Raw genomic sequence first — 21,031 nt, forward strand, 5'->3', positions numbered from 1 at the left:
TTCCGTTTTTCAAATATCCAGTGACTCATTATTAATACTTTATAAGTCCTATAACTTCTAAAGTAATGGTGCGACATATGCCGCCCAATACGTGTCATCTAAAGAATTTTTCGATTTGTGGTAACATTTTGAAATAAACTTGAGCTGCCCAGAATTTGTATACCAAATCTCAAATCTCTAGCTCCTTAGTGTCCGAGATATCGACGTTCGGAAACTTTCCCTTCTACTTGTTACATACTTTCCAAGGAATACAATATACCTCTTTTACTCTCAAATATTTCATTAGATTGTCAAAATCTAGTGATAGTGAAAAATAAAAACATGAGATTTTCCAAAAGTAATGCCGATAACAAAATACTTAATTAGCACTGAATAATTGGCATTGAAAAAGGTACTGCCACTGCAAAAGTTTTTATTAGATTGTAAAAAGCATTGCTCTTAAAAAATATTTTTTTTGGCTTCCAAAGCTTTTAAGCCAAAATGAAAGCAACAAAAAATATATTTCATTACATATTACAAAAGTAATTCTAATTAAAAATTAAGATTTAAAAAGTATTTTTAATTAAATTATAATATATAAATTATAATTATACATAATTGTTTTTTCTTAAACCTACTGTCTATAAACGCTATTTTGCAACATTTAACTTGCAAGGATTGTTGGTTTCAATTGTCTCGCGGATCCATATCTTTGGCAAAGAATTAGTAGCTTTTTAAAGATTTTAAAAGCAGTTTATACTCAAGGATCTGAATTTAATAAACCGCAAATTATTCCGTTGGTCCAAAATAGCATAGCATTAACAACAAAAAATGCAAAGTACGGGAAATTTTATTTAACAAAACGAAATATTAAGTAAATTTAACGAGCCCGAAATCTTTTTTTGTGAATTTGACCTTTTAAAGTTTTAAGCATTTATATTGTAGCTGCATTGATCAACTCAAAATAATATAAAAGAGGGCGATATAATAAAAATCTTTAAAAACTAGGCAATTAGGTCCGATCGATCCTGTTACACACTTAGGATATAGTCATCGAAACGGAATAGTTTTCACACTTGATCTGCATAAACGATAACCTTTTGTTGGATTAAACAGGTAAAAGACTATTTGAAATGCTAACAAAAAATCAGAAAAAAACTCAGTGCTATTTTTAAAGTTTTGTAGATTGTTTTATATTTTGGATTAATACACTTTTATGACATATAGACTAAATTCTTACTGCTATGTTTACACTGCGTTTGGTGGCTAAATATTTATGCTAATTTTTGATTAAACATTTCAAGCACGCACACCAAATGTCAAACTTGTATTCATTTCTGTATGACCACATATATATGCTGATCAAATCTGATGTGGGTGCAAGTGTATGTGTATTTATGTTGGAAAATAGTTGCCATAACCAATAAAAATATAAAAAGAAAGGGATAACACAAACAAGTAGAAAAGGGACCATGTACAATACAAATAAAGGGCGAGTGCTTATATACAGAGTGTTTGTGTCTAGTTCTTAAATAAATCTAAGTGTTGTGTTTTCTGGGTGTAGTTTCATAGTTACGATTATTTTATGCTTAATCCTAGATTTAAAGTTGAGGCGCTGGTACTCTTTGAATGCAAAAAACCCTGCTTTCCAGAGGATTTTTCAACTTTCCGTTTTCCTCTTCTCGTTTATCTAAAAAGGCCTCAATAACAACTTAATATAATAAAATACTAACATTTACAGCATTTCGTTTTGAAGAGAGATAATAAATAAACTAAGAGCTTTTGCAAAAATATCAAAACGGGATGGGGACGTTAGGGGTGGGTGTAAAGCAACGAGGGTCAGATGTCTAAAGCCTCGAATTGAATAAACTAGTCCTATCTCCTGGTTCATTTCTTAAAAATTTCTGTAAAACCGGAATCAAAAAGATGCAACTTTTAACACAAGTATTAAAAATTGTATCAATTCCGATTTCAGTTTTTTGGAAATAAAATTGGTAACATGGCCCTTTTCATCGATTTCGGAGTTTCTGTGGACATTGTTTTTGTCGTGTTTACAAGTTGGTTTAAATCGCTTTAAAAATAAATACTACAATATAAGCAGCTAAAATTACGTTTACACAACTGCTAATTGTCCTGGAGGCGGACTCTCCTCCGATATTTCTATTTGCGTTTGCTGCCCATGTTCTTCGCTAGGTCGCCGCTTCTTAAAAGGCGGTGTTTCTGTCTCAACTGAGGGTGGTAGGATGGCTGCTGGCTGCTGTTCAATGATGCAGGCGGGTCGCTTCTGACAGGGACTGCTGTTTGACACAGGTTCGTCGGCACCATTAACTATCTCGGTGACAATGTGGGCCTCCAGCGAGGGCGGAAGCAAAGGTGACAATGGAACGGCATTCAGATCACAGGCATCCTCATCCTCATCTTCATCTACGTTACCGAAAAGATCACCGTGCCTATTGTGGCCTTTATCTTCTTCCTCGTCGTCGTCGTCGCTGTAATCGTTATTCCAGAAAACCTGAGCTCCAGGAAACACATACGAGTAGTTGTTGGTGTGGGAGTAGAATGTTCCAGGCTGAAGGCGCTCTGCCGTTGTTTGCCGCTTTCCCCGCTGTTGAGGAATGGGGGTCAAACTGGGCGCCACTGTCTTGGTCTCCTGAACCAGATTACTAGGACGCACATAGCTGGGGGTGGCTTCGTTGTCGCACTGCTCGATGCCGCTGTCCTTGGAGGAGTCGATGGAAAGATGACGATAGCTTTCAACTGTTGTTGGCGGCGCTCCGGCAGCCAAACGATCGCAGCTAAGGGCGGTGGTCTCATTCAGCTCCACCAGTATGTCTGTTTTTATGCGTTCTATGGCTGCCGCTTCGGCAGCAGTGGAACGTTTTCCACTAGTAAAAGTTGAGGATTCAAATCCACTATCGGAGCAGGTGCCAGCTGATCCCAGAATGTAGTCTGCTGAGCCATTGGATTTGAGCGACTGTGTATCCGTGTCTAGTTGCGATTGCCGTTCGCTCTCCGAACTGCAGTGGCGGTGGTGGTGAAGGTGATGGCTGACATGATGATGGGTATGGTGCTCTGGGGGCATCAGCTCCTTGCTCTCACTGAGCACTGACTCATCGCAGCACAGCTGCCGCCAGCAGTCGTCGTTTCCAGACAGCCTGTGGCAAATCTGGTTGATGATCACATCGGAGTCGCCCAGCAGCTCCACGTCGAACTTCAAGTGATGCAACTGCTCACGGTTGATGAGGATCTGCGGCACAGTGGCCGGGATGCTACTGGGAATGTGGGCCACGGGTCGCACCTTTAGTGAGGAGCCAATTACGATCAGCAGATCGCACACGTCCTTGTCCGTGGCCATGACCGTGTGATATTCATCTGGCAGACCTGTTGGCAATAGCAAATAAAGAGATACCCAAATTAGACTGTTACAATTTAGCTCGTTTAAAATATTAAAAAAAAAAGGATTTAGTTCTAAAGTAAACACTCTTTCTGATCGTTGGCTTAATAGCTCTTCTTTTTATTAGAGTTTGATGAGTTGTAATATTAAATAAGCAGATGTATAAACGACACCTACCCTCTCCGAAGAACACTATGTCCGGCTTCATTATGCCGTTCTCCACCAGCTGACGCAGCTCCTCCTCGGTGACGGCCACCGAGGCGTCCACACTTTGCTCCTTATTGGGCTGGCACTGTGGACAGACCGGAATCCGCTGGGCAAAGATGTCCGCGCGCAGGGCGTCAGCGTTGCATTTGAACCGGCACTTGGTACAAGAGGCTGTCGAAAAGGAGCCGTGGCACTCGATCACTCGTTGGATCCCCGCCACCCGCTCCAGGGTATCGATGTTCTGCGTATAGTTGCGTAACAGCTTTCCCTTAGTCTCCAGCATCTTAATAAACCGATGGCAAGGCGAGGGCTGGAACTCGCCGGGATATATCTCGCGGGCGAACTTGTAGAATGGTCGCGGGTCACGTTTGAAATAGTTAATATCGAACATGGCCTGTGGATCGGGTAGATCGGGAAAGTCATGAGCCAACCGAGCATATATGCCATTGGTGGAGCGGAAATCCGGGATGCCGCAGGATACGGATACTCCGGCTCCTGTCAGCACAATGATCTTTTTCGATTTCTTGACCAAGCTGATGACATCATCGAAGGTGTTTACAGATGCCAGCTTGTTACGTCGCTTGGGTTCGTTCAACAGGTGGGCCAGGTAGTCCCACAGCACAGAGTCATCGGTGTCTGCAGCCAGTCCGGTGGCGAAGTGGGGCATGATGCTGGCAATCACCTGGCGGGGCACACGGCCCGTGTAGAACTCCCGTTGCAGCCAGCGCAACTTCCAGTCGGGACCCACGGAGGAGGAGCAATCTGAGCTGGAATCCTCGTTTCCGGTGACCTCCTCCTCGTCTTCCTCGTCGTCCTCTTCATCCTCCTCTTCCTCTTCTTCATCCTCTCCCAACGGCTTTAAGGGAGATTTGATGTCTTGCTCCAAATTGGCGCCAATTTCTTGTTCTTCCCTGGCATCCAATGTTTTTGTTTTGATTTCACCATTTGCTTTGCCAATCAGTTCTCTGGTTGCCGTTGTTGCTGCCTTTGCCTCGGTCGACGTTGTGGCCAGAATTTCGGCGCCAAAATCAAATTTGGCCGGTGGATAGAACTGGGAATCGTCAGGCACCTGGTCGCCCAGATCTAGATCCTTGGCCTTAATGTGGCCCATCCGAATTTCCTCGTAGTTTTCCATCATTTTCCTCAACACAAGCGCGCGCACACGCAAACACACAGACTCAGAGAGAAAACTGTCGCTGCTGCTTCTTCTTCCTGCGCGAGTGTTTCCTCGGTCTCTCCGCTTTGCGCTCTCGCCCGTCCGTTTTCTCCGCTCTTTCGTTGGTACACACAAAAATTTTTACGTCGTCAGCTTCGCACCCATTTGGTTTGATTGAAAAAATTCTCCAGCGGTCGTTTGGCGGTGAATTTTTCACCAAACTTGACTTTATTTCACGTATTTGCACTAAATTTGAATTTAAAAAAAAAATTCACTCCATTTAGTAGCGATTTTTTCGTAATTTTCAAGCGTAATTTCTGGAAAATTTTCCGATGAAAAAGCAAGATGGCACACGTAGCTTGCGCCTGTGTGTGTATGTGCGCTGGTGGAAGTATCTCGGGTGGGACCCTAACATGCCACGCGGAAAGTACTAACGCGTTTGAGAATGGAAAATACCGCGAGCGTGACTCATTGTGGTATATTACTGGTATTTTCGGTATTTTCAGGCGTAAGTTTCGTGGTGATACAGTGAGTACTACCCATAGAAAGATCATGTCGAATTTGTGCACTGATAAAATGGCTTAGGAACTTGTAATAAATTTTGGGTAATTCATTTAGTAATTAGTTCGGAAAAGTCTTTAAATTTAAAAGAAATTTCCATAATCTTAAATATGTAATATAAAATATAGTCACCTAAATGTTTTTGAATTACAGTTCAATCCAATCGCTCCAATACCGGTGAGTTCTTAAAATAGAAAAAAGGGTTGTTTTAAAATCATTTTAGGCACCAGTTTACATTTGTTATATTTTATATAAAGGTCGTTATTTGATAGTTTGTCGCCATAAATGAATGCAAAATGGAAAAATAAGACCAGAAAATATATATATTTTATATATACTTTACTATTTCATTTTTTAAAACAATCTTTTAACTCAAATCTCTACTGTTCCTAAAATAGATGGAATTTTCGTTTTTTCTTTTGGTATGTTCTCTATATTTAAAAACCTGTGGCAGAACTTGGTCACACTCACTAACCAAAATGACTTGAAAATAGTGTCATAGATACATTGTTAAATAAATAAATATTTGTACACTTACAATGTATAACTATTTTAGTTTGTAGAGGGCTAGGCTACATTAGGAAATGGACAACTTAAACTTATATGAAGTGCTCGGAGTGGCTCCGGATGCAAGCGACGAGGAAATAAAGAAGGTATGTAACTGGCTCAGTACGATTTGTTTGGAAAGTAACTTGTGATCAGCTCAATTAATGATTTTATAGAACTACAGGAAATTAGCTAAGGAGTTCCATCCAGACAAGAATCCCAATGCGGGTGACAAGTTTAAGGAGATATCCTTCGCCTATGAGGTTCTGTCTGATCCCGAGAAGCGGCGCATCTACGACCGTTACGGATTGAAGGGCCTTCAGGAGGGTGCCGAAGGATTCACGGATGCCTCCGAGTTCTTTGCCCAGTGGTTTCCCTTTGATCGAGTGTCGCCCGGGGGAGGTGGCAGGCGCGAGGGCAAGGTCGTGGTCAAGGTGGAGCTGACGCTGGAGGAGATCTACGTCGGCGGCATGAAGAAGAAGCTGGAGTACAAGCGCCAGAAGCTGTGCCCCAAGTGCAATGGTGACGGCGGCCCTAAAGAAGCGCGCGAGAGCTGCGAGACCTGTGGCGGAGCGGGTAGGGCGGCCGCTTTTACCTTGGGTCTCAGCGCATTCGATGCGGTATGTAGAAGTCCTGAAAATCTTGTGGTACTTGATAAATTCGTAAACATTCATATCAGCAGTATTAGATGGATCATAACGTAAGATATTATTACACTTTAGTTCTTCTAGTTAACCCATGATTATGTATACGGTTCATACTTCCATTTTTGTTAGTATTTTTTTGTTTTGCACAAGTAAATTGATTTATTTTAGTAGCGTACATTGTCTTATTCATTACAGAGCATTTTATTATTAACGCAGACATTTCCGGTCCTAACGCAGGTCGGATATATAAACACATGTGTAGTTGCTGTCGAAATAATTACACCGACAATTGATAATAAATTTTTCTGAATTCAGCTGGAATAGTGTAATTCTTTTAAATTAAATGCAGTAACTCTAAATTTACAAATGGATTTAATGGGTTCAGAAATTAATAAAACAAATTATACAACTTTTTGGGGGCTTGCTTCCCAAGTCTTTCGGATGCAATAATTTAAGTAATGGAAGTCTCCCGCTGGTACTCAAAGTATTCCCCCGCAGTCTAGGACACCATTCTCTTGATTTGTAATAGCCGAAATAAGCTGAAGTTTATCGGGACTAATCCGTTAAGGGTGGAAAGAGAATATTAAAATCGTTTTGTTGGGTAGGAATTTATGTTAAGTGATCATAAAATATTAAATTCAATCCGAGATATGTCGAAAGTACCATTCAAAATAATGTAGACCACGCCTGAGGGTGTTTTTCTTACCTTTTGGTCGTCCCATTTAAAAGATTATAGTTCTAATAGTTCAATTACAGATCGGCCTCGGAAATATCTTGTCTGAAATAATGTTGTGTCCCTTCCTACGCAAACTAGACTCTCATTTTTAAAACTATATGCTATAAACGTTCCCAAAAGTTGTCTTTTTATTGCAGGTAGTATGTACATAAGTCCAAACGAGCCTGATCAGCCGACTATATCATATAGCTCCCAATAAAAAAAAGTATGATTTTGTTGTTATTAGTTTTTTTTTGTTCTTTGGGATTTGGTAATATTAAAATACTAAAGAATTACAGAATTAAATTAAAATCGGTCCGATAGGAAAACCAAAAAAATAAAAATGAAAAAAAAGGTTTATTTTTAGAAAGCCATTCCATTAAAGATAGAGATAGAGAAAACTACAAAATTATTATATTATTTATCTTTTATGATACACTTTAATTGGTAACTACATTGTTTCAGACCTGCCCGGCTTGCGATGGCAGGGGATTCACGATCAAGGAGGATAAAAAGTGCAGTCCTTGCCAGGGCAGCGGTTTCGTGGAACAGAAGATGAAGCGGGACCTGGTCGTGGAGCGTGGAGCACCACACATGCTGAAAGTACCCTTCGCCAATGAGGGCAACCAGATGCGGGGCGGCGAGTTTGGAGACCTAATTGTAGTCATCGCTCAGCAGGATCATCCGCTTTTTCAGCGCCGCCATGCCAATCTGTACATGCGGGATCTTGAGATAAACATAACGGAGGCGTTGTGCGGCTACACACATTGCTTTAAGCACTTGGATGGACGCAACGTCTGCCTCCGAACTCATCCGGGCGAAGTACTGCAGCACAACCACATCAAGATGGTGCGGGGCGGCGGTATGCCTGTTTTTAACAAAGCCACTGACAGCGGAGATCTCTACTTAAAGTTTAAGGTTAAGTTTCCCGACAACGATTTTGCCACGGCTCCGCAGCTGGCAATGCTGGAGGATCTACTGCCTCCCAGGCAGCAGGTAGTGATTCCCAAGGACGCCGAGGAAGTACATATGGCAGACTACAAGCCGCAGCCCCGTCATCAGGAAGACGAGGACGGACAGTCGCCACACTTTGAGGGCGTGCAATGCCAGACGGCTTAGTGCCTGTGGTTGTGGCTCCTGCAGGCGCGTTTCCTCTGCCTCGATCTGTGGCTGATCCTAGGCACTTTTGGCGTAGATGAAGTCTGCTTCCTGGTGCCGCTCTTCGTCTTGATATGCATAGTATTATTTTTCATACAGGAATGTTTGCTGTGAAAAGCGCGTGATCTAAATTTGTAGTATACGTTATTATCCGAGACTAAAGCTTAGCTGATCTGATCTTCAATAGGAGTGTCATTAATACATTAGCCACGCTAAATTAACTGTATGCCTACACTATTAACTATATAAGTATTTATTGTTATCTTTTTATTTAGCTGGACTTTTGCCCATAACCCCTACCTAACAATAAACAAGTACACAATTATTTCACTGTAGGAGCGATATATTCCTCTTGGGTCAGACTTACCCACGTAATTCAACATTTTTTTTTTATTTTTTAAATTACAGATTACAAATTCGAATAGCCTGCTAATATGGTAAAAATAAAAGTGCAATAAACGGTTGAAAGAATTTATTGAAATTTTCGATTGTAATATAAAATGAATTCCCATTTCAATGGTTCAACCTAATCGCTTTCTGTAGACTCCTGGGAGTCGTCACTGGATGACAGTTCGTCTGATTGCTCCCCATCTTCAGATATAGTTACTGGCTTGGTCAAGTCCAAAGGCGAGTCTTTGACCAGGCCAACCTTGGACATTGGCTTGCCATTAGATGAATTCATCGCATTAAATGATAATGATTCTAAGTCCGTAAGCCAATGCGTTCCTTCGGCTCCCTGTGGTCGTGGCTTTTTCAAGCCGGAATCGCTGTTACTTGCAGTGTTCATCCTGCTACCACCCACCGACATATCATCTTTGGGCTTTCTTAAGTCTAGAGCCGAGTTCGGAGGAGCACTGTCCACCATTTCAATAGGCACCAGACTTGCCGCCATGCAATCCTCCGTCTCCATGGGGTGATGCTCAACCAGCTTCTCCGGTGGCATCACGGTCATTTCCCCCGTGCGCATCCCCTTGGAATCGGCCAACTGATCCGCACTCACCTTCATCAAAGTCAAATACCGATTGTACTTGGCGTAGTTGCGCCTTCCAGTCTCATCGTTCATCAGCACCTGCGCCTGATTATGGGACCTATCCCGGATAGCCTTTAAGCGGATGTGCTTGGTGATGTCCCAGCGCCAGTTGGAGCGGTAGGCACATAAGGAGCATTCAAAAGGCTTTCTGTTCAGATGACCAACAATGTGAACGTGAAAACGCGATGCAGTGGCTGCCCAAAAGGTGCAATGGGGGCACTTGAAAACCTTCTTCAATGGCGTCGAATCATCGGATTCCTCGGGCAAGAACTGCTCAGTGACCTGAATAAAAATATAGGCTTAGTATACTTCCTCAATAAAATGTCTTGTAACTATTATAAATTTACCTCTCCGTAGCCAGGAGCCGTTTCCACACCGCAATAGCTGAGATCAGTGGGAGCACTTGGCAAGTCCTCATCCTGCAGATCCACGTCCCCTGTCAGAGCAGCCTGCAGATGTTGAGTGGTGTTCCGCAAAGCCGGAGCACACACTTGAAGATGATTGATCAACTCGATGGCATTGCCAACCCGCTTTTGGCAGTGGGAGCACACAATCCCTGGGAACTCCGAAAGCGGAGAGTCCGGTGCTGCAGTAGGATGAACCACTCTCTCAAGTTCCATTCTCTTGGACCCACTCGGGTGCTGATCTAGCTGAACCTCGGAGTCATCTCGGCGCCTGTTAAGCATCTGGATGCCCACAGTGGGCACATGATGGTTCAACTCGTGTATAGTCAGCGATTGCTTAATATCGGTGCTGAAGTCACAAGCGGAGCACTTGAAATGCCCATGGGCACCATGATTTTTGGTGTGCCTGTCCAGGTTCCATTTGTAGGGTGTGTGAAAATCACACGAGCCGCACTTTATCAGTGGCATGGAATGGTACTTGACGTGCTTCTTGAAACGGGCCCGGATGGGAGTGCTATACGAGCACTTCTGGCACTGGAACTGCTCCGCACCCGGAGGAAGTTCGAAAGTGTCCGGCGAGGGACTCTTCATGGGCTCCTCGGAATCAGAGCTGCTATTGTTCTGGTCAAGTTTCAAAGACTCCGACTGCTTGGGCGGCATCAACTTGGTCTGAAACTCAAAGGCCATGGAGAAGATGTTGTCGTGGCCGTCGACGATCTGCTGGAGCTGCTGCATCTCCTGCTGCCGACTGTAGGCCTGGACACTGGCCAAAAGCTGCTGTTCTTGCTGCTGCAGCTCGGCCTTGAGCTGCTCCAGTGGGGGTCCATTCTGCAGCATCCGCAGCAAGCTGGGGTGCAGATTTGGCCCACTCGGTGCCTGCATTTCAATGCTCTCCTCCAGCTTGCGCTTGCGCACCTCCCTGGAGAGATTCCGCTTGCCCCGCAGCTGGCTTCCGGATCCTGGGACTCCGCCGCCATCATCGGAGCAGCCGTGCACCATTTTCATGTGCCGCACCAGCTTCTGGAAGTGGCGCGAGGCATAGAGGCACAATTTGCACTCGTTAATCACAATCCGCTCGCCGTGGACATCGCGCAGATGGGACAAATGACTACGAGGATTCTGGGTGAAGAAGGCACACTGGTTGCAGCTGTAGTTACGCCGAATCTTGCACTGGGGCAGCTCCTCCTCGTTGTTGGAGGGATTGCCCTCTGGCAGGGAGCTCTCCGTGCTTTCCTTGTCCAAGTTGGATGGGGATGCAGGTCCCACGGGAACATAACCAGGCACCGATAGCGGAAACATCAAGCTGCCCATCCTATATTGCTCCAGTTGTTGCTCCGCAATAACCGCACCCACCAGGGGCTGCAAACCATGGGCCAATGGCAACTCCTCTCCACTTTTCAGAGCAGTGTGATACAGCGGCTCACCATTCACCAGGCTGCGCACCACCAGGCGATCCCCAGAACGCTCCACCATAGATGGCAACTCCATGACTCGACAAAATCGTACGAAACCTATCTAATTTTCCTGCGATTGTTTTACTCAACACCTTTCAGGCTTTTGGGCTTTCTGTGCGAGAGCTGCCGTAAGACTAAGCTATTTTTTCGGAGGTCGAGTTCGACTTCTTGTCCTTCTTTCAAGGGCTACTATGTTCTTTGGTTGCGTAACAGAAAAAAAGAGTCCTAATTGACATGAATTTTCCACTTGCAGAGAATTTTACTTTCTCGGCTTAGTTAGATGTTTCCAGTTAATTATGGAATTAATGGACTCAATGAAATGAAGAAAATAATACATTTTTTTAATTTCATTCATTTATTGTTTTAATACAGACTGCGGCTTGAGTTAAACAAATGTTCCTTAAACTATATTTGAAAATAGAAGTTTCTACCATCGGAATGTCGATTTAGTTTGAAACTGACTTCGGAACTGGCCACTCTGCTATAATACAGTATATATAATAAATATAAATAAAAACTTAAATAGACATTTTTTTAGGGTAATCAGGAATTGATTAATAAGAGGAAGGTATGATAGCAACCCTGAACTTCCAAAGTTGATTTCAGTATTTTTTGAAATTTGAAGTGCAGAAATCTATAAATGACTATTTAAAAAACTAAATCAATGCATGCTACTATAGGATTAAAACAATCAAAATGCCGCCTTAGTAGAATAACTTGTCTTGTTTTTAGTCCAGCTTAAAAAAGTACTGTAACTAGGGACATTAAAATAGTTTCTCCTTAAATGTTTTAATTTCTTTAATCATTTGCTGACTAGCTTTATATTTTTAAAAAACTTAATTTTCCTTACGGATACTGGCAGCTCGTCTTCCATCTAAGGGAAGTGGAGTGGCAACAGCATCACCCAGAGCTTGGGATCCATGCCCAACTCCTGGCTGCTGAAATTGAACAGGGGTGGCAACGGACGGCCATTCGGCATGTCCAGTCCCAAGGCATCCATGATGCGCAGTTCATCGTAGGAGCAGTGCCCACAAGCCATCATGGGCGGGATCCTGGCTGAGGACTCGTAGACGAAACAGGAGTTTAGCAGATCGGACAGGTCTTGCGGCACATCCAGATTCAGGAGCTGATCCCAGCTGGGACGGCTTGTCCTGGAGGGGATGGCATCTCCACACATGGAACGGATCTCAGGGGCCCGGTCCAAGCCCTCGCTGCCCAGCAGGCTTACCATGAACATTAGCTGCTGCCGATCGTGTTTGTTGCTCATAAACAAGGGAGATCCTTTGAGCAGCTCTGCCAGGACGCAGCCAGCACTCCAGATGTCCACGGAGCAGCCGTAAAGAACATATTTGGCAAAGAGTTCGGGAGCACGGTACAGCCTGGAGCAAATGTAACTTAGGCTGGGCTCCTGGGGAACCAGGTGCTTGGCGCTGCCGAAGTCACTTAGCTTGAGCAACATCTTCTGGTTGTCCACCAGCAGGTTCTCCGGCTTGATGTCCCTGTGGCAGATGCCCAGGGAGTGCAGATACCCCAGTCCCCTGAAGATCTGATACGAAAGAATGCGGACATAGGTGAGAACATCCGGGGGCAGAAGTTGCTTTCGGTGATGATTTATGTAGTCCAGCAGTGTCATCGGCATGTACTCCATAATCAGGATGATGTAACTCTTCGGAGGATGGCCTAAGGTCACGCGGGAGTGCATGATAAGCCGAATGATGTTGCTATGGTCCATCAGCTGGCCCATTATCTCCGCCTCGCGCTGGCAGAACTTGGGATTGTGAAGGGTCTGCTTGAGGGCCACCACCTCCTCGGAGTCATCCAATCGTGCCTTGTACACCCTTCCAAAGGCCCCACTGCCTATCAGCTCCTTTATCTCAATCTTTGCCGGAATGGGTTCCGAGTTGAGGCGCCCAATGGCATAAGTCGTGACCACCGAGTTGTTGGGAATAACAAGAGGAATGTGATCCGACTGATGCGAATGGATATGGTTTTCTTTATTATCTAAAGGGATATATTTTGTTTGAAATATAAGTGTTTAATCAGAATATGGACTTCAAGAATAAACTTAATTCTCACCCATTCTAAACAGGACTTCACAATAAAGGGAAAAAGAAATCTTCAGATAAAATAAGAAAGCTAATTATAATTGATAATTATCAACAGAACTACTAAAAGGAAAACATTTGAGCAGTCCCCTTTTTTGGCCCGACTGGGTATTGCCACCTTGTTGGAATATCAAAATTGTGTTGTGTAAAAGAGGAAGTGTTGGGTACTAAAATAATGAAACCCTAATTGTTAAGCATTTGAATTTCCTTGCAGGGGGCAATCTTATTTTATTCAGAAGTTTGCTTTGCAGTTTTCTTTGTTGCAACAAGCAAATCTGTTAATTTTTATAAAATTCTCAAATTATTCTGATTTTGATAAAAAAAATTAAAACTAAAACAAAATGCAGCTTGCGTATACCGATTTGAACGTTTTTGTTGCATAAAAATAATTCTAAGGTACCAGAAACAACAAATTTTTGCTCGTACCCTTGAATATATATATTTTATTGTTAGGCAGATGTTTCTAGAGCAGAGAAAAATACATTTCTAATCAAAATAATATATTTATTCTTTAACATGATACTATTCGTCTAATACGTCTTTCTGCTTCAGTGGCTTATTTTTAGGGAAACTGTTTGTTTAAAGTCCGATAAAAATTCAAATAAATTTTTTTACTTAAAAAACGAACACTATTTCCTTTTGATGTTATGAAGTAACTCACTTACTTTTGGGTAGGCTTTACACTTTTCAAATTATTGTATTTGAACAAACTAGCTTAAGATAGGCTGATTACCATTTAAAAAACACATTTTTCAATGTGTTGACTTACAGCAGATTTTTGCGTGAACATACTACTATTTCATCATATATAGTAAGTCGCCTTCTCCCACTTTCCAAGTGCAAAATGTCGTGTTCTGCCGGCCACAGTTATATAAGAATCGATATTTAAGGAACAATTCTTTGTACATCAAATAAAACGCTTTTAAATGTTGGCTTAAAACCCGATGGCCGAAAGTCGGTTTTTAGCGTAAGCTCATTACAATAAAACTGATTGAAAAAACATCGCGAATATTCGATACATTTTGTTTTACCAGCGGAAATCCAAAAGTGGATTACGTTATAGAAGAGCGATTCCGTCGACGGTTCAAGCCATTATCATTTCCGCTCTATGTTTTTCTTCTTTTTTTAGACCTCTCAGTCGCTCTTTTGTTTCGTGGAAAAACTTTCACTCCGCTCCGTCAAAGTTTATGGGCCATGCATTTGCGGAAATGTCGCCTGCCAGTGTATTCTCGCTTTTACTTTGCGGTTCAGAGTTGGAATTCATGTAATTCCATTAACACAGACAACTTCCGCTAGAAGAGAAAATGGCCGAACACTCATACTAATGGCCGACTCGGTTGTTTGTGTGTGTGTGTGTGTGGGAGATTCCACCCAGGATTTGTGGGTGGTGGGATTGTGGAACGGATTCCTCGGCTAGTGATGTTTTTGCTGTGTGACACACCAACAGAGAATGGTGAAATATTGATAGAAAAAAAATAGTTGATTATAATTTAATTAAAAAAACATTATCATTTATTCAAAAATTTAAGATACTATTTACAAGGAAATTTATATTTTGTATATTGGCTATGGGACATCGATTGATCTGACCATTTAATAACTAATGTTAAAAATTATCTAAGAAAATATATTTTACAATATTTTTTACCACTGGCAACTATCTAGCACCTCCATCCGTAAGTGCCAAACCAAATCAAACAGAGCATGCCCTCATTCCACATGAGGCACCCTTTTGCCACAGCCCTTGCGACATTAAAATTAGATTTCCAGATTCAAATGGCATATTTTACGATGGCATAAATCTGTCTCCAAGCAACAGGTTCTCATCCGTCCCGCACCACACCATTTGCCCGTTAAATCTCCATGGGAAGCAATGAAAAACTTCCAAACGGAAATGACTGTCAGGCCAAAATTGCGGAGCTTCGCCCATCCGGGCAGACATTTAGGATATCCGTTTAAACAGCATTTTCACCCTCCTTGCTGTTTCCCCTATATCTATCATTTTCCGGCTCTTTGGGATTTTTTTTGGAAAGCTTCTATTGCAACGCTACCGGGTTTCTGGGTCACTTCGGCATTGTAATTACTAAGTGGCTAGCTCGGATGGATTCAAATGGATGTGGTCTAGATGCTTCGATTTGTGCTGGAACGTTTCGCAAACTCCATGCAAATTAGACATCTATCCCATTTGTCAAATAGGTCTTAATGAACCTCAACTCTTTGCCTGTGCGTTCATAAATCAAATCGCATATGTGGCCACTCAAAAAGTTCACTCCTCCAGCTAAATCGTATCATTTATCAATATTTGAACTGCCACTCCCCCAAACTTTATCAGACTTTTTTTATTTGAACCTCGAAAGCGTTGGAATGATTGTGATTTGTGTGCAATCCGTTTGTTTATTTTTGAATTATATTTAATGCAGTTTTAAGGGAACATTTGGTTTTTAATATTTTAATTTTGTAAAAATCAGGCGACTAAATATTTTATTTTTGAAAAGGTATATAAACTTATCTAGTTAAAGTTTAATTATTTTCTTAATTTTTAACTACTTTTAAATTTTTAGCTAAGCGTTTTCTAAGCCCAGTCGAAAAATTGTAACTAATAAATAATTAAATTAATAAAAATTACTTATTTTTATGAGAAACAAGAGAGAACGCTATAGTCGGGTGCCCCGACTATCAGATACCCGTTACTCAGGTAAAGGGAGTGCGAGGGAGATGGAGATAGAAACTTTGATCACGCATAACTTTTTAACGAATGGTCCGATTTGAAAAATTTCTTCTACATTTCGATAGGTATTGATAAACACAATAAAACTGAATTTTTACTTTTCCGAAATATTTAAATTTTTAAAATCGTATATTAGCGATTGTGGGCGTTAAAGGGGGCGTGGCACCTTTTTGAAACAAACTTGCGCTGCGTAGGAACTCCTAGAATCTGCATGCAAAATGCCAATCTTCTAGCTTTTATAGTTTCCGAGATCTCAGCGTTCATACGGACGGACAGACAGACGGACAGACAGACGGACAGACAGACGGACAGACAGACGGACAGACGGACATGGCTATATCGACTCGGCTAGTGACCCTGATCAAGAATATATATACTTTATAGGGTCGGAAACGCTTCCTTCTAGCTGTTACATACTTTTGCACGAATACAATATACCCTTTTACTCTACGAGTAACGGGTATAAAAAGGCAAGGCTCCTAATTTTTTAGTGATCCGGTTACAAAATATGTGGCCTACTTAACGGAGTGTTTTGTTTATTTTGTATGTACTTATATAAATATTAAACTAATTTACTTGATCATATTGTAAATATCTAACCAGTTATAGGGCTGTGTACCAAAACATGAAATATATATGCCAGATCTACATAGTCAATTTAAAAACAGCACTTACACAGGTAATATGTATATTTAATTGCATAGCTATATATCTGCGCGCGAATATACCTTTTGGCACAGGAAATAAGAAATTTACAGACACAAATATATAAACAGAAAGATATTTAGCCTAGATAAAATAAACCAAGCCGTTCAAAGGATATTTAAATTCAATTTTTATTTTTAACACTTATTTTTAAAGTGGGAAACAATAGTTTTTTGTCAGTTTTAAATTAACAAATTGAAAATTAACTCTAATGCTTATTTTTAAAATATAAATTCAGAAATATAAGTAAAGCAAAAGAAATACGACTTGCATATTTTCGTTTATAAAACAACTTATTTTTTAGGGTTCAAATATTTTAAAACTTATTTCTATTACTTGCAATCCCTGGTCTTATTTGCAATTCCTGGTCTTAGGTCATATCAAACAAAAACAACTCTTAACAATGTAAAAACGATGAGTAAATAAATACACGTTCTGAGCTTTTTTAAGCCCCTTATTGTTTATTTTATCGCATTGAGTCCCGAATGACCGAAATCGATTTACCATAACTCGCAATACAAAATAATTAGGCTAGGAAATGGGCAAAAATTGTATTTTTCCTTTTCAAAAAATTATTGAAACATTGAGTCTAGCTGAATCAAAAAATGTAAGGCTCATCTCTGGAGTATATCGTGGACTTAATTTTGAAAACTAGTGTAAGCAATGCCAAAAATTGCAAATACTTTTTAAAACTAATAAGGAAGCATCAACAAAAATTAATATTAATTTGTAAATAATAATTGCTTGCCGAACGCTGCAAAACCAAAATGAACTGCAGAATAAATATTTATATTGGGAAGTACTCTTCAGGTGGAGAGTATTTTTTGGTGCTGAATAGAATACGTGACGTATTCTGATTCTCGTGGCCAAGCACTTGACGTTTCAAAGCCAATGGCTTAATGGAAATTCACAATTCGTGGGAAAAATCTTATAATTGCATTTGCCCCCAGAACAAACTGCTGTTTAGACTTACCCACTGTATAATTAAGCAAGAATTGAGTGAGTGGGGAATAAGAATGCGCCACCTCCCACAATAACAAACTGAAAAAAATATTAAAAACGGAGTTTTAATATGCTTGCAGTTATTGGTAAAACAATATAATAAAAAAAAACAATAAAAATAAATAATTAATACTTTTATTAATTTATAAAAATGTATAGTATTTTCATTGTGCTTTATAAAATTAAAATTTTTTAAATCGTAAAAGAAAACTATATTTCATGTAAATTGCCTATTATATATGACTAAAGGCAAAAATTTGAATATTACGATGTTGTCGTCTGATTTTTATAAAATATAATACGTGTTACTAAAAACGTTTGCAACGATTATATATGGCGTATTTGCTTAAAAACAACGAAACCATGGACTTTTGTTTTATATTCTGGTCGTTTTTATGACATATGTTTTAATAGTGTTGAGTGATGTATATAGAGTTTCATCTAGATAGTTTTATCTGATAGACTGCAGAAAAGAAGAATATAAGTATATGTAATAAAATATTTTAAGCACAAGCTCGACAATAACTATTATTTTTGAAATCTGCATTGCTAATGTTAGTTAACGATTTTCGCTTAGTGCTGGCAGTTAGAACTTGGCCGAATGCTTGTTGGTTGGATTGTCCCGATGCTCGGCAGGTATATAGTCACACCTTTGCGATGCACTGCGGTCTCGGTCTCGGTCTCGGTCTCGAAATCGACCTTGAACTTGGTATTAGATGCGAAGCTCTCCAAAACCGGTTGGCGGCTCTCGGAGGCTCTTTGTACTGCAAATTAATGGGCAAAGCGCAAGAAATCGGCGACAAGCACGAGGCGATGACAACAACAAAATATCGGCTTAATAAAGGGTAAACGGGAAAAACAATTGCACGCTGGGCCAGTTACAAATATTCTACAAATTTCCATTTCAAATAAGAGTTTAGACACTTTCTGATTGATTTTGAACAAATTCTAATTAATATGTATTTTTCGTTCAACTTAAGTTGTTACACCCTCGCACTTGCACTGTCAATACATAACAATAATAAAATTTGTAAATATGAGTTTTAATTTTAAACATAACTTGCCATAAAAGGCAATGAAACAAACATCTCTGAAATTTTGCCTTTTCTGCAGTATCAACATCTAACCAAAATTATAATTTCTATTCTGTAACGGGAACATATATTTGTTCCATTTTTGTTTTAAGTTTGACGGAATCCAGTTTGTATAAATAATGCCACTTATTTTTCTGATGTGTAAATTACATTAAAAACAAGAAAGGAAGCGAATTTCGGCAATCCGAAGTTTGTATATCTTTGCAGCTGTTACAAAAATTAAATGTTATGGGTATCTGTTACAAAACAATGAAATTCAATTATTTAAATTTTCCCCGATTGTTTCTATGGCAGCTAGATGATACAGTCGTCAGATTTTCATTATTCTATAACTATATTTGTGAAAATGCTATGAAATACTATTCCTTCTGGTTTATGAATACATATATAATAAGAAACAACGAAGTTATAATTATAATTAAATTTTTGTGATTGTTCCAATATATGATATAGTAGGCCGATCCGAAGCGTTCCGAACCGTTCCGACCTACCGACCTACTTATTGCTAAGTTTCATCCAAAAAACTTTAAAACGAAGACTAGTTTGTTTCCGACATATAATCGGATTAAAATGCTTTTTAAACAGGGGAGTGCTCGAACGTATCAATAGGTGGTCAAAGGAAATCGATGATCCCTATGTCACTTGTCCGTCCAATCCCGGAGTATTGGTTACCAGTTTGGAGCCCCCAGTAAGGTGTACATATACATCTTCGAATTAATTTACCATCTATAACCAACCGTAGAACGATGCTTGGAACTACTTTTATTCGTAAAGTTCAAGGGGGATGTGGGAAGTCCCGAGATTCTGAGTCGCCTAATATAATACAATTATCATAGTTATATTAATATGAACGAACCTTTTAGAGTACTGTGTAACGACTAAGACAGACTTTGCTAATCTTAAAAGAAACTATTTTATCTTATTTAGCACGAAAATAGTATTATGTACGTTTCCATGTTGTCTTTTTTTTCACCTCTAAAAACTAAATTAAACTAAACTAAAAACGATGAAATATGTATATAAAAAGGTTTTTAAAATGTTAAGTTAATATTATAAAAATGGCTACTATTCAATTAGCTTGTCCTATTTATTCGCTCCTTTTTTCTGAACTGGTCAGCTTATTTATTTTCTTGCGAACACGCCCCCGCAGCCTTACACGCACTAACCTGTTGACCATCAAAAACCCTATTTAGATTAACGTGTTGTGCCACGCCCTCCTCTGGTTGCTGCTGTTGTGCCGCATTGCGTGAGTGCCCCACGGGTTGCTCCAAAGTTAAGCGCTGGAAAAAGCAGCTAATTGCACGTTGGTGGGAAAAAAGTGGCAAACCGGTTCCGCCTGCCTCCAGCTCCCTGCTCGCCGCTCCCCGCTTCCACCTGGCCTGCCGTTTCGTGTGGCTGCGGCCAAAGACAGCAGCAATTTGTTGCCATTGGCTGCTGTCGCCCCTTTTCGAGATCCAAGAACCAGGTCAAGGTTGATCCGCAGTTGCGAAGATCATTATCGCGTTGCGATCGAACATGTTCGAGGCGCCTTGGGGGCAAACCGAACTGTACCCAGTTATGCGGCGGAGTACAACTAAGTTGCGACTAAGTCAAAGTTGAACTTCTTTGCCTCGAAATAGAATTTTTTTTTTTTGAGTGGAGTGTTTGGATTTTAGAGCATAAAAAATCCATCCAAATTTAATGTGTGATTTTTTTGTGACGAAAATACATTTATTTCAAATATTAGCTTCAACATATGGCATGGCCTGAACAGCCAGATATTCAACCAAATTGTTCTTTCTCTTACATTTCACGATATGTGTCAGTGGGTTTATAAAATATATATGTACATATGAACGCATTGTTTATTGTGACAAAATGGTATTAAAATATAACATTTATGAGAATAAGTATGAAAAACAGGAGCTTAAGCAGGAATCTAGTTTACTATTAGCAATGATCATTAATCACACTAGTTGATGTTAGAGCAGCAGCTCACTTACATCCACCAGTATTCTTTAATGCTCATTCGGTTGTAAATTACAACTTGTAATACATTCAGTTAAATTTGAAGCAAGAAAAACTTTATATACTTTGTATGACGAAAACCTGTAACAGAATTTTCGGATCTGTGAAAATCGAGTTGCAGAAAATCGACTGGTATAAG

At 40.4% G+C, this 21,031-nt stretch overlaps 4 protein-coding genes across 4 annotated transcripts; 1 reads left to right on the plus strand and 3 right to left on the minus strand.

Moving 5' to 3' along the window:
* Positions 1-1,147: 1,147 nt before the first annotated feature.
* LOC108048319 (NAD-dependent histone deacetylase sirtuin-1) lies at positions 1,148-5,136 on the minus strand. The gene is made up of 2 exons (XM_017128872.2): positions 3,551-5,136; positions 1,148-3,360 (listed from the first exon to the last, which is right to left on the minus strand). The coding sequence occupies exons 1-2, from the start codon at positions 4,716-4,718 to the stop codon at positions 2,093-2,095; spliced, it is 2,436 nt and encodes an 811-aa protein (XP_016984361.1). The 5' UTR covers positions 4,719-5,136; the 3' UTR covers positions 1,148-2,092.
* Positions 5,137-5,754: 618 nt separating this feature from the next.
* LOC108048321 (dnaJ homolog subfamily A member 2) lies at positions 5,755-8,698 on the plus strand. Its single transcript, XM_017128874.1, has 3 exons — positions 5,755-5,950; positions 6,020-6,463; positions 7,671-8,698. Exons 1-3 carry the CDS (start codon positions 5,882-5,884, stop codon positions 8,322-8,324), a joined length of 1,167 nt encoding a protein of 388 aa, XP_016984363.1. The 5' UTR covers positions 5,755-5,881; the 3' UTR covers positions 8,325-8,698.
* Positions 8,699-8,818: 120 nt separating this feature from the next.
* On the minus strand, positions 8,819-11,357 carry LOC108048320. The gene is made up of 2 exons (XM_017128873.1): positions 9,741-11,357; positions 8,819-9,675 (listed from the first exon to the last, which is right to left on the minus strand). Exons 1-2 carry the CDS (start codon positions 11,283-11,285, stop codon positions 8,890-8,892), a joined length of 2,331 nt encoding a protein of 776 aa, XP_016984362.1. The 5' UTR covers positions 11,286-11,357; the 3' UTR covers positions 8,819-8,889.
* Positions 11,358-12,053: 696 nt separating this feature from the next.
* On the minus strand, positions 12,054-13,389 carry LOC108048309 (glycogen synthase kinase-3 alpha). Its single transcript, XM_017128862.1, is given in 2 exon segments — positions 12,054-13,252; positions 13,328-13,389. Coding segments are annotated over 2 exon segments (1,203 nt in total). The 5' UTR covers positions 13,332-13,389.
* Positions 13,390-21,031: the final 7,642 nt, after the last annotated feature.

Source organism: Drosophila rhopaloa, unplaced genomic scaffold, assembly GCF_018152115.1.
Source record: "Drosophila rhopaloa isolate 14029-0021.01 unplaced genomic scaffold, ASM1815211v1 contig_2, whole genome shotgun sequence".
Lineage (NCBI taxonomy): Eukaryota > Metazoa > Arthropoda > Insecta > Diptera > Drosophilidae > Drosophila > Drosophila rhopaloa.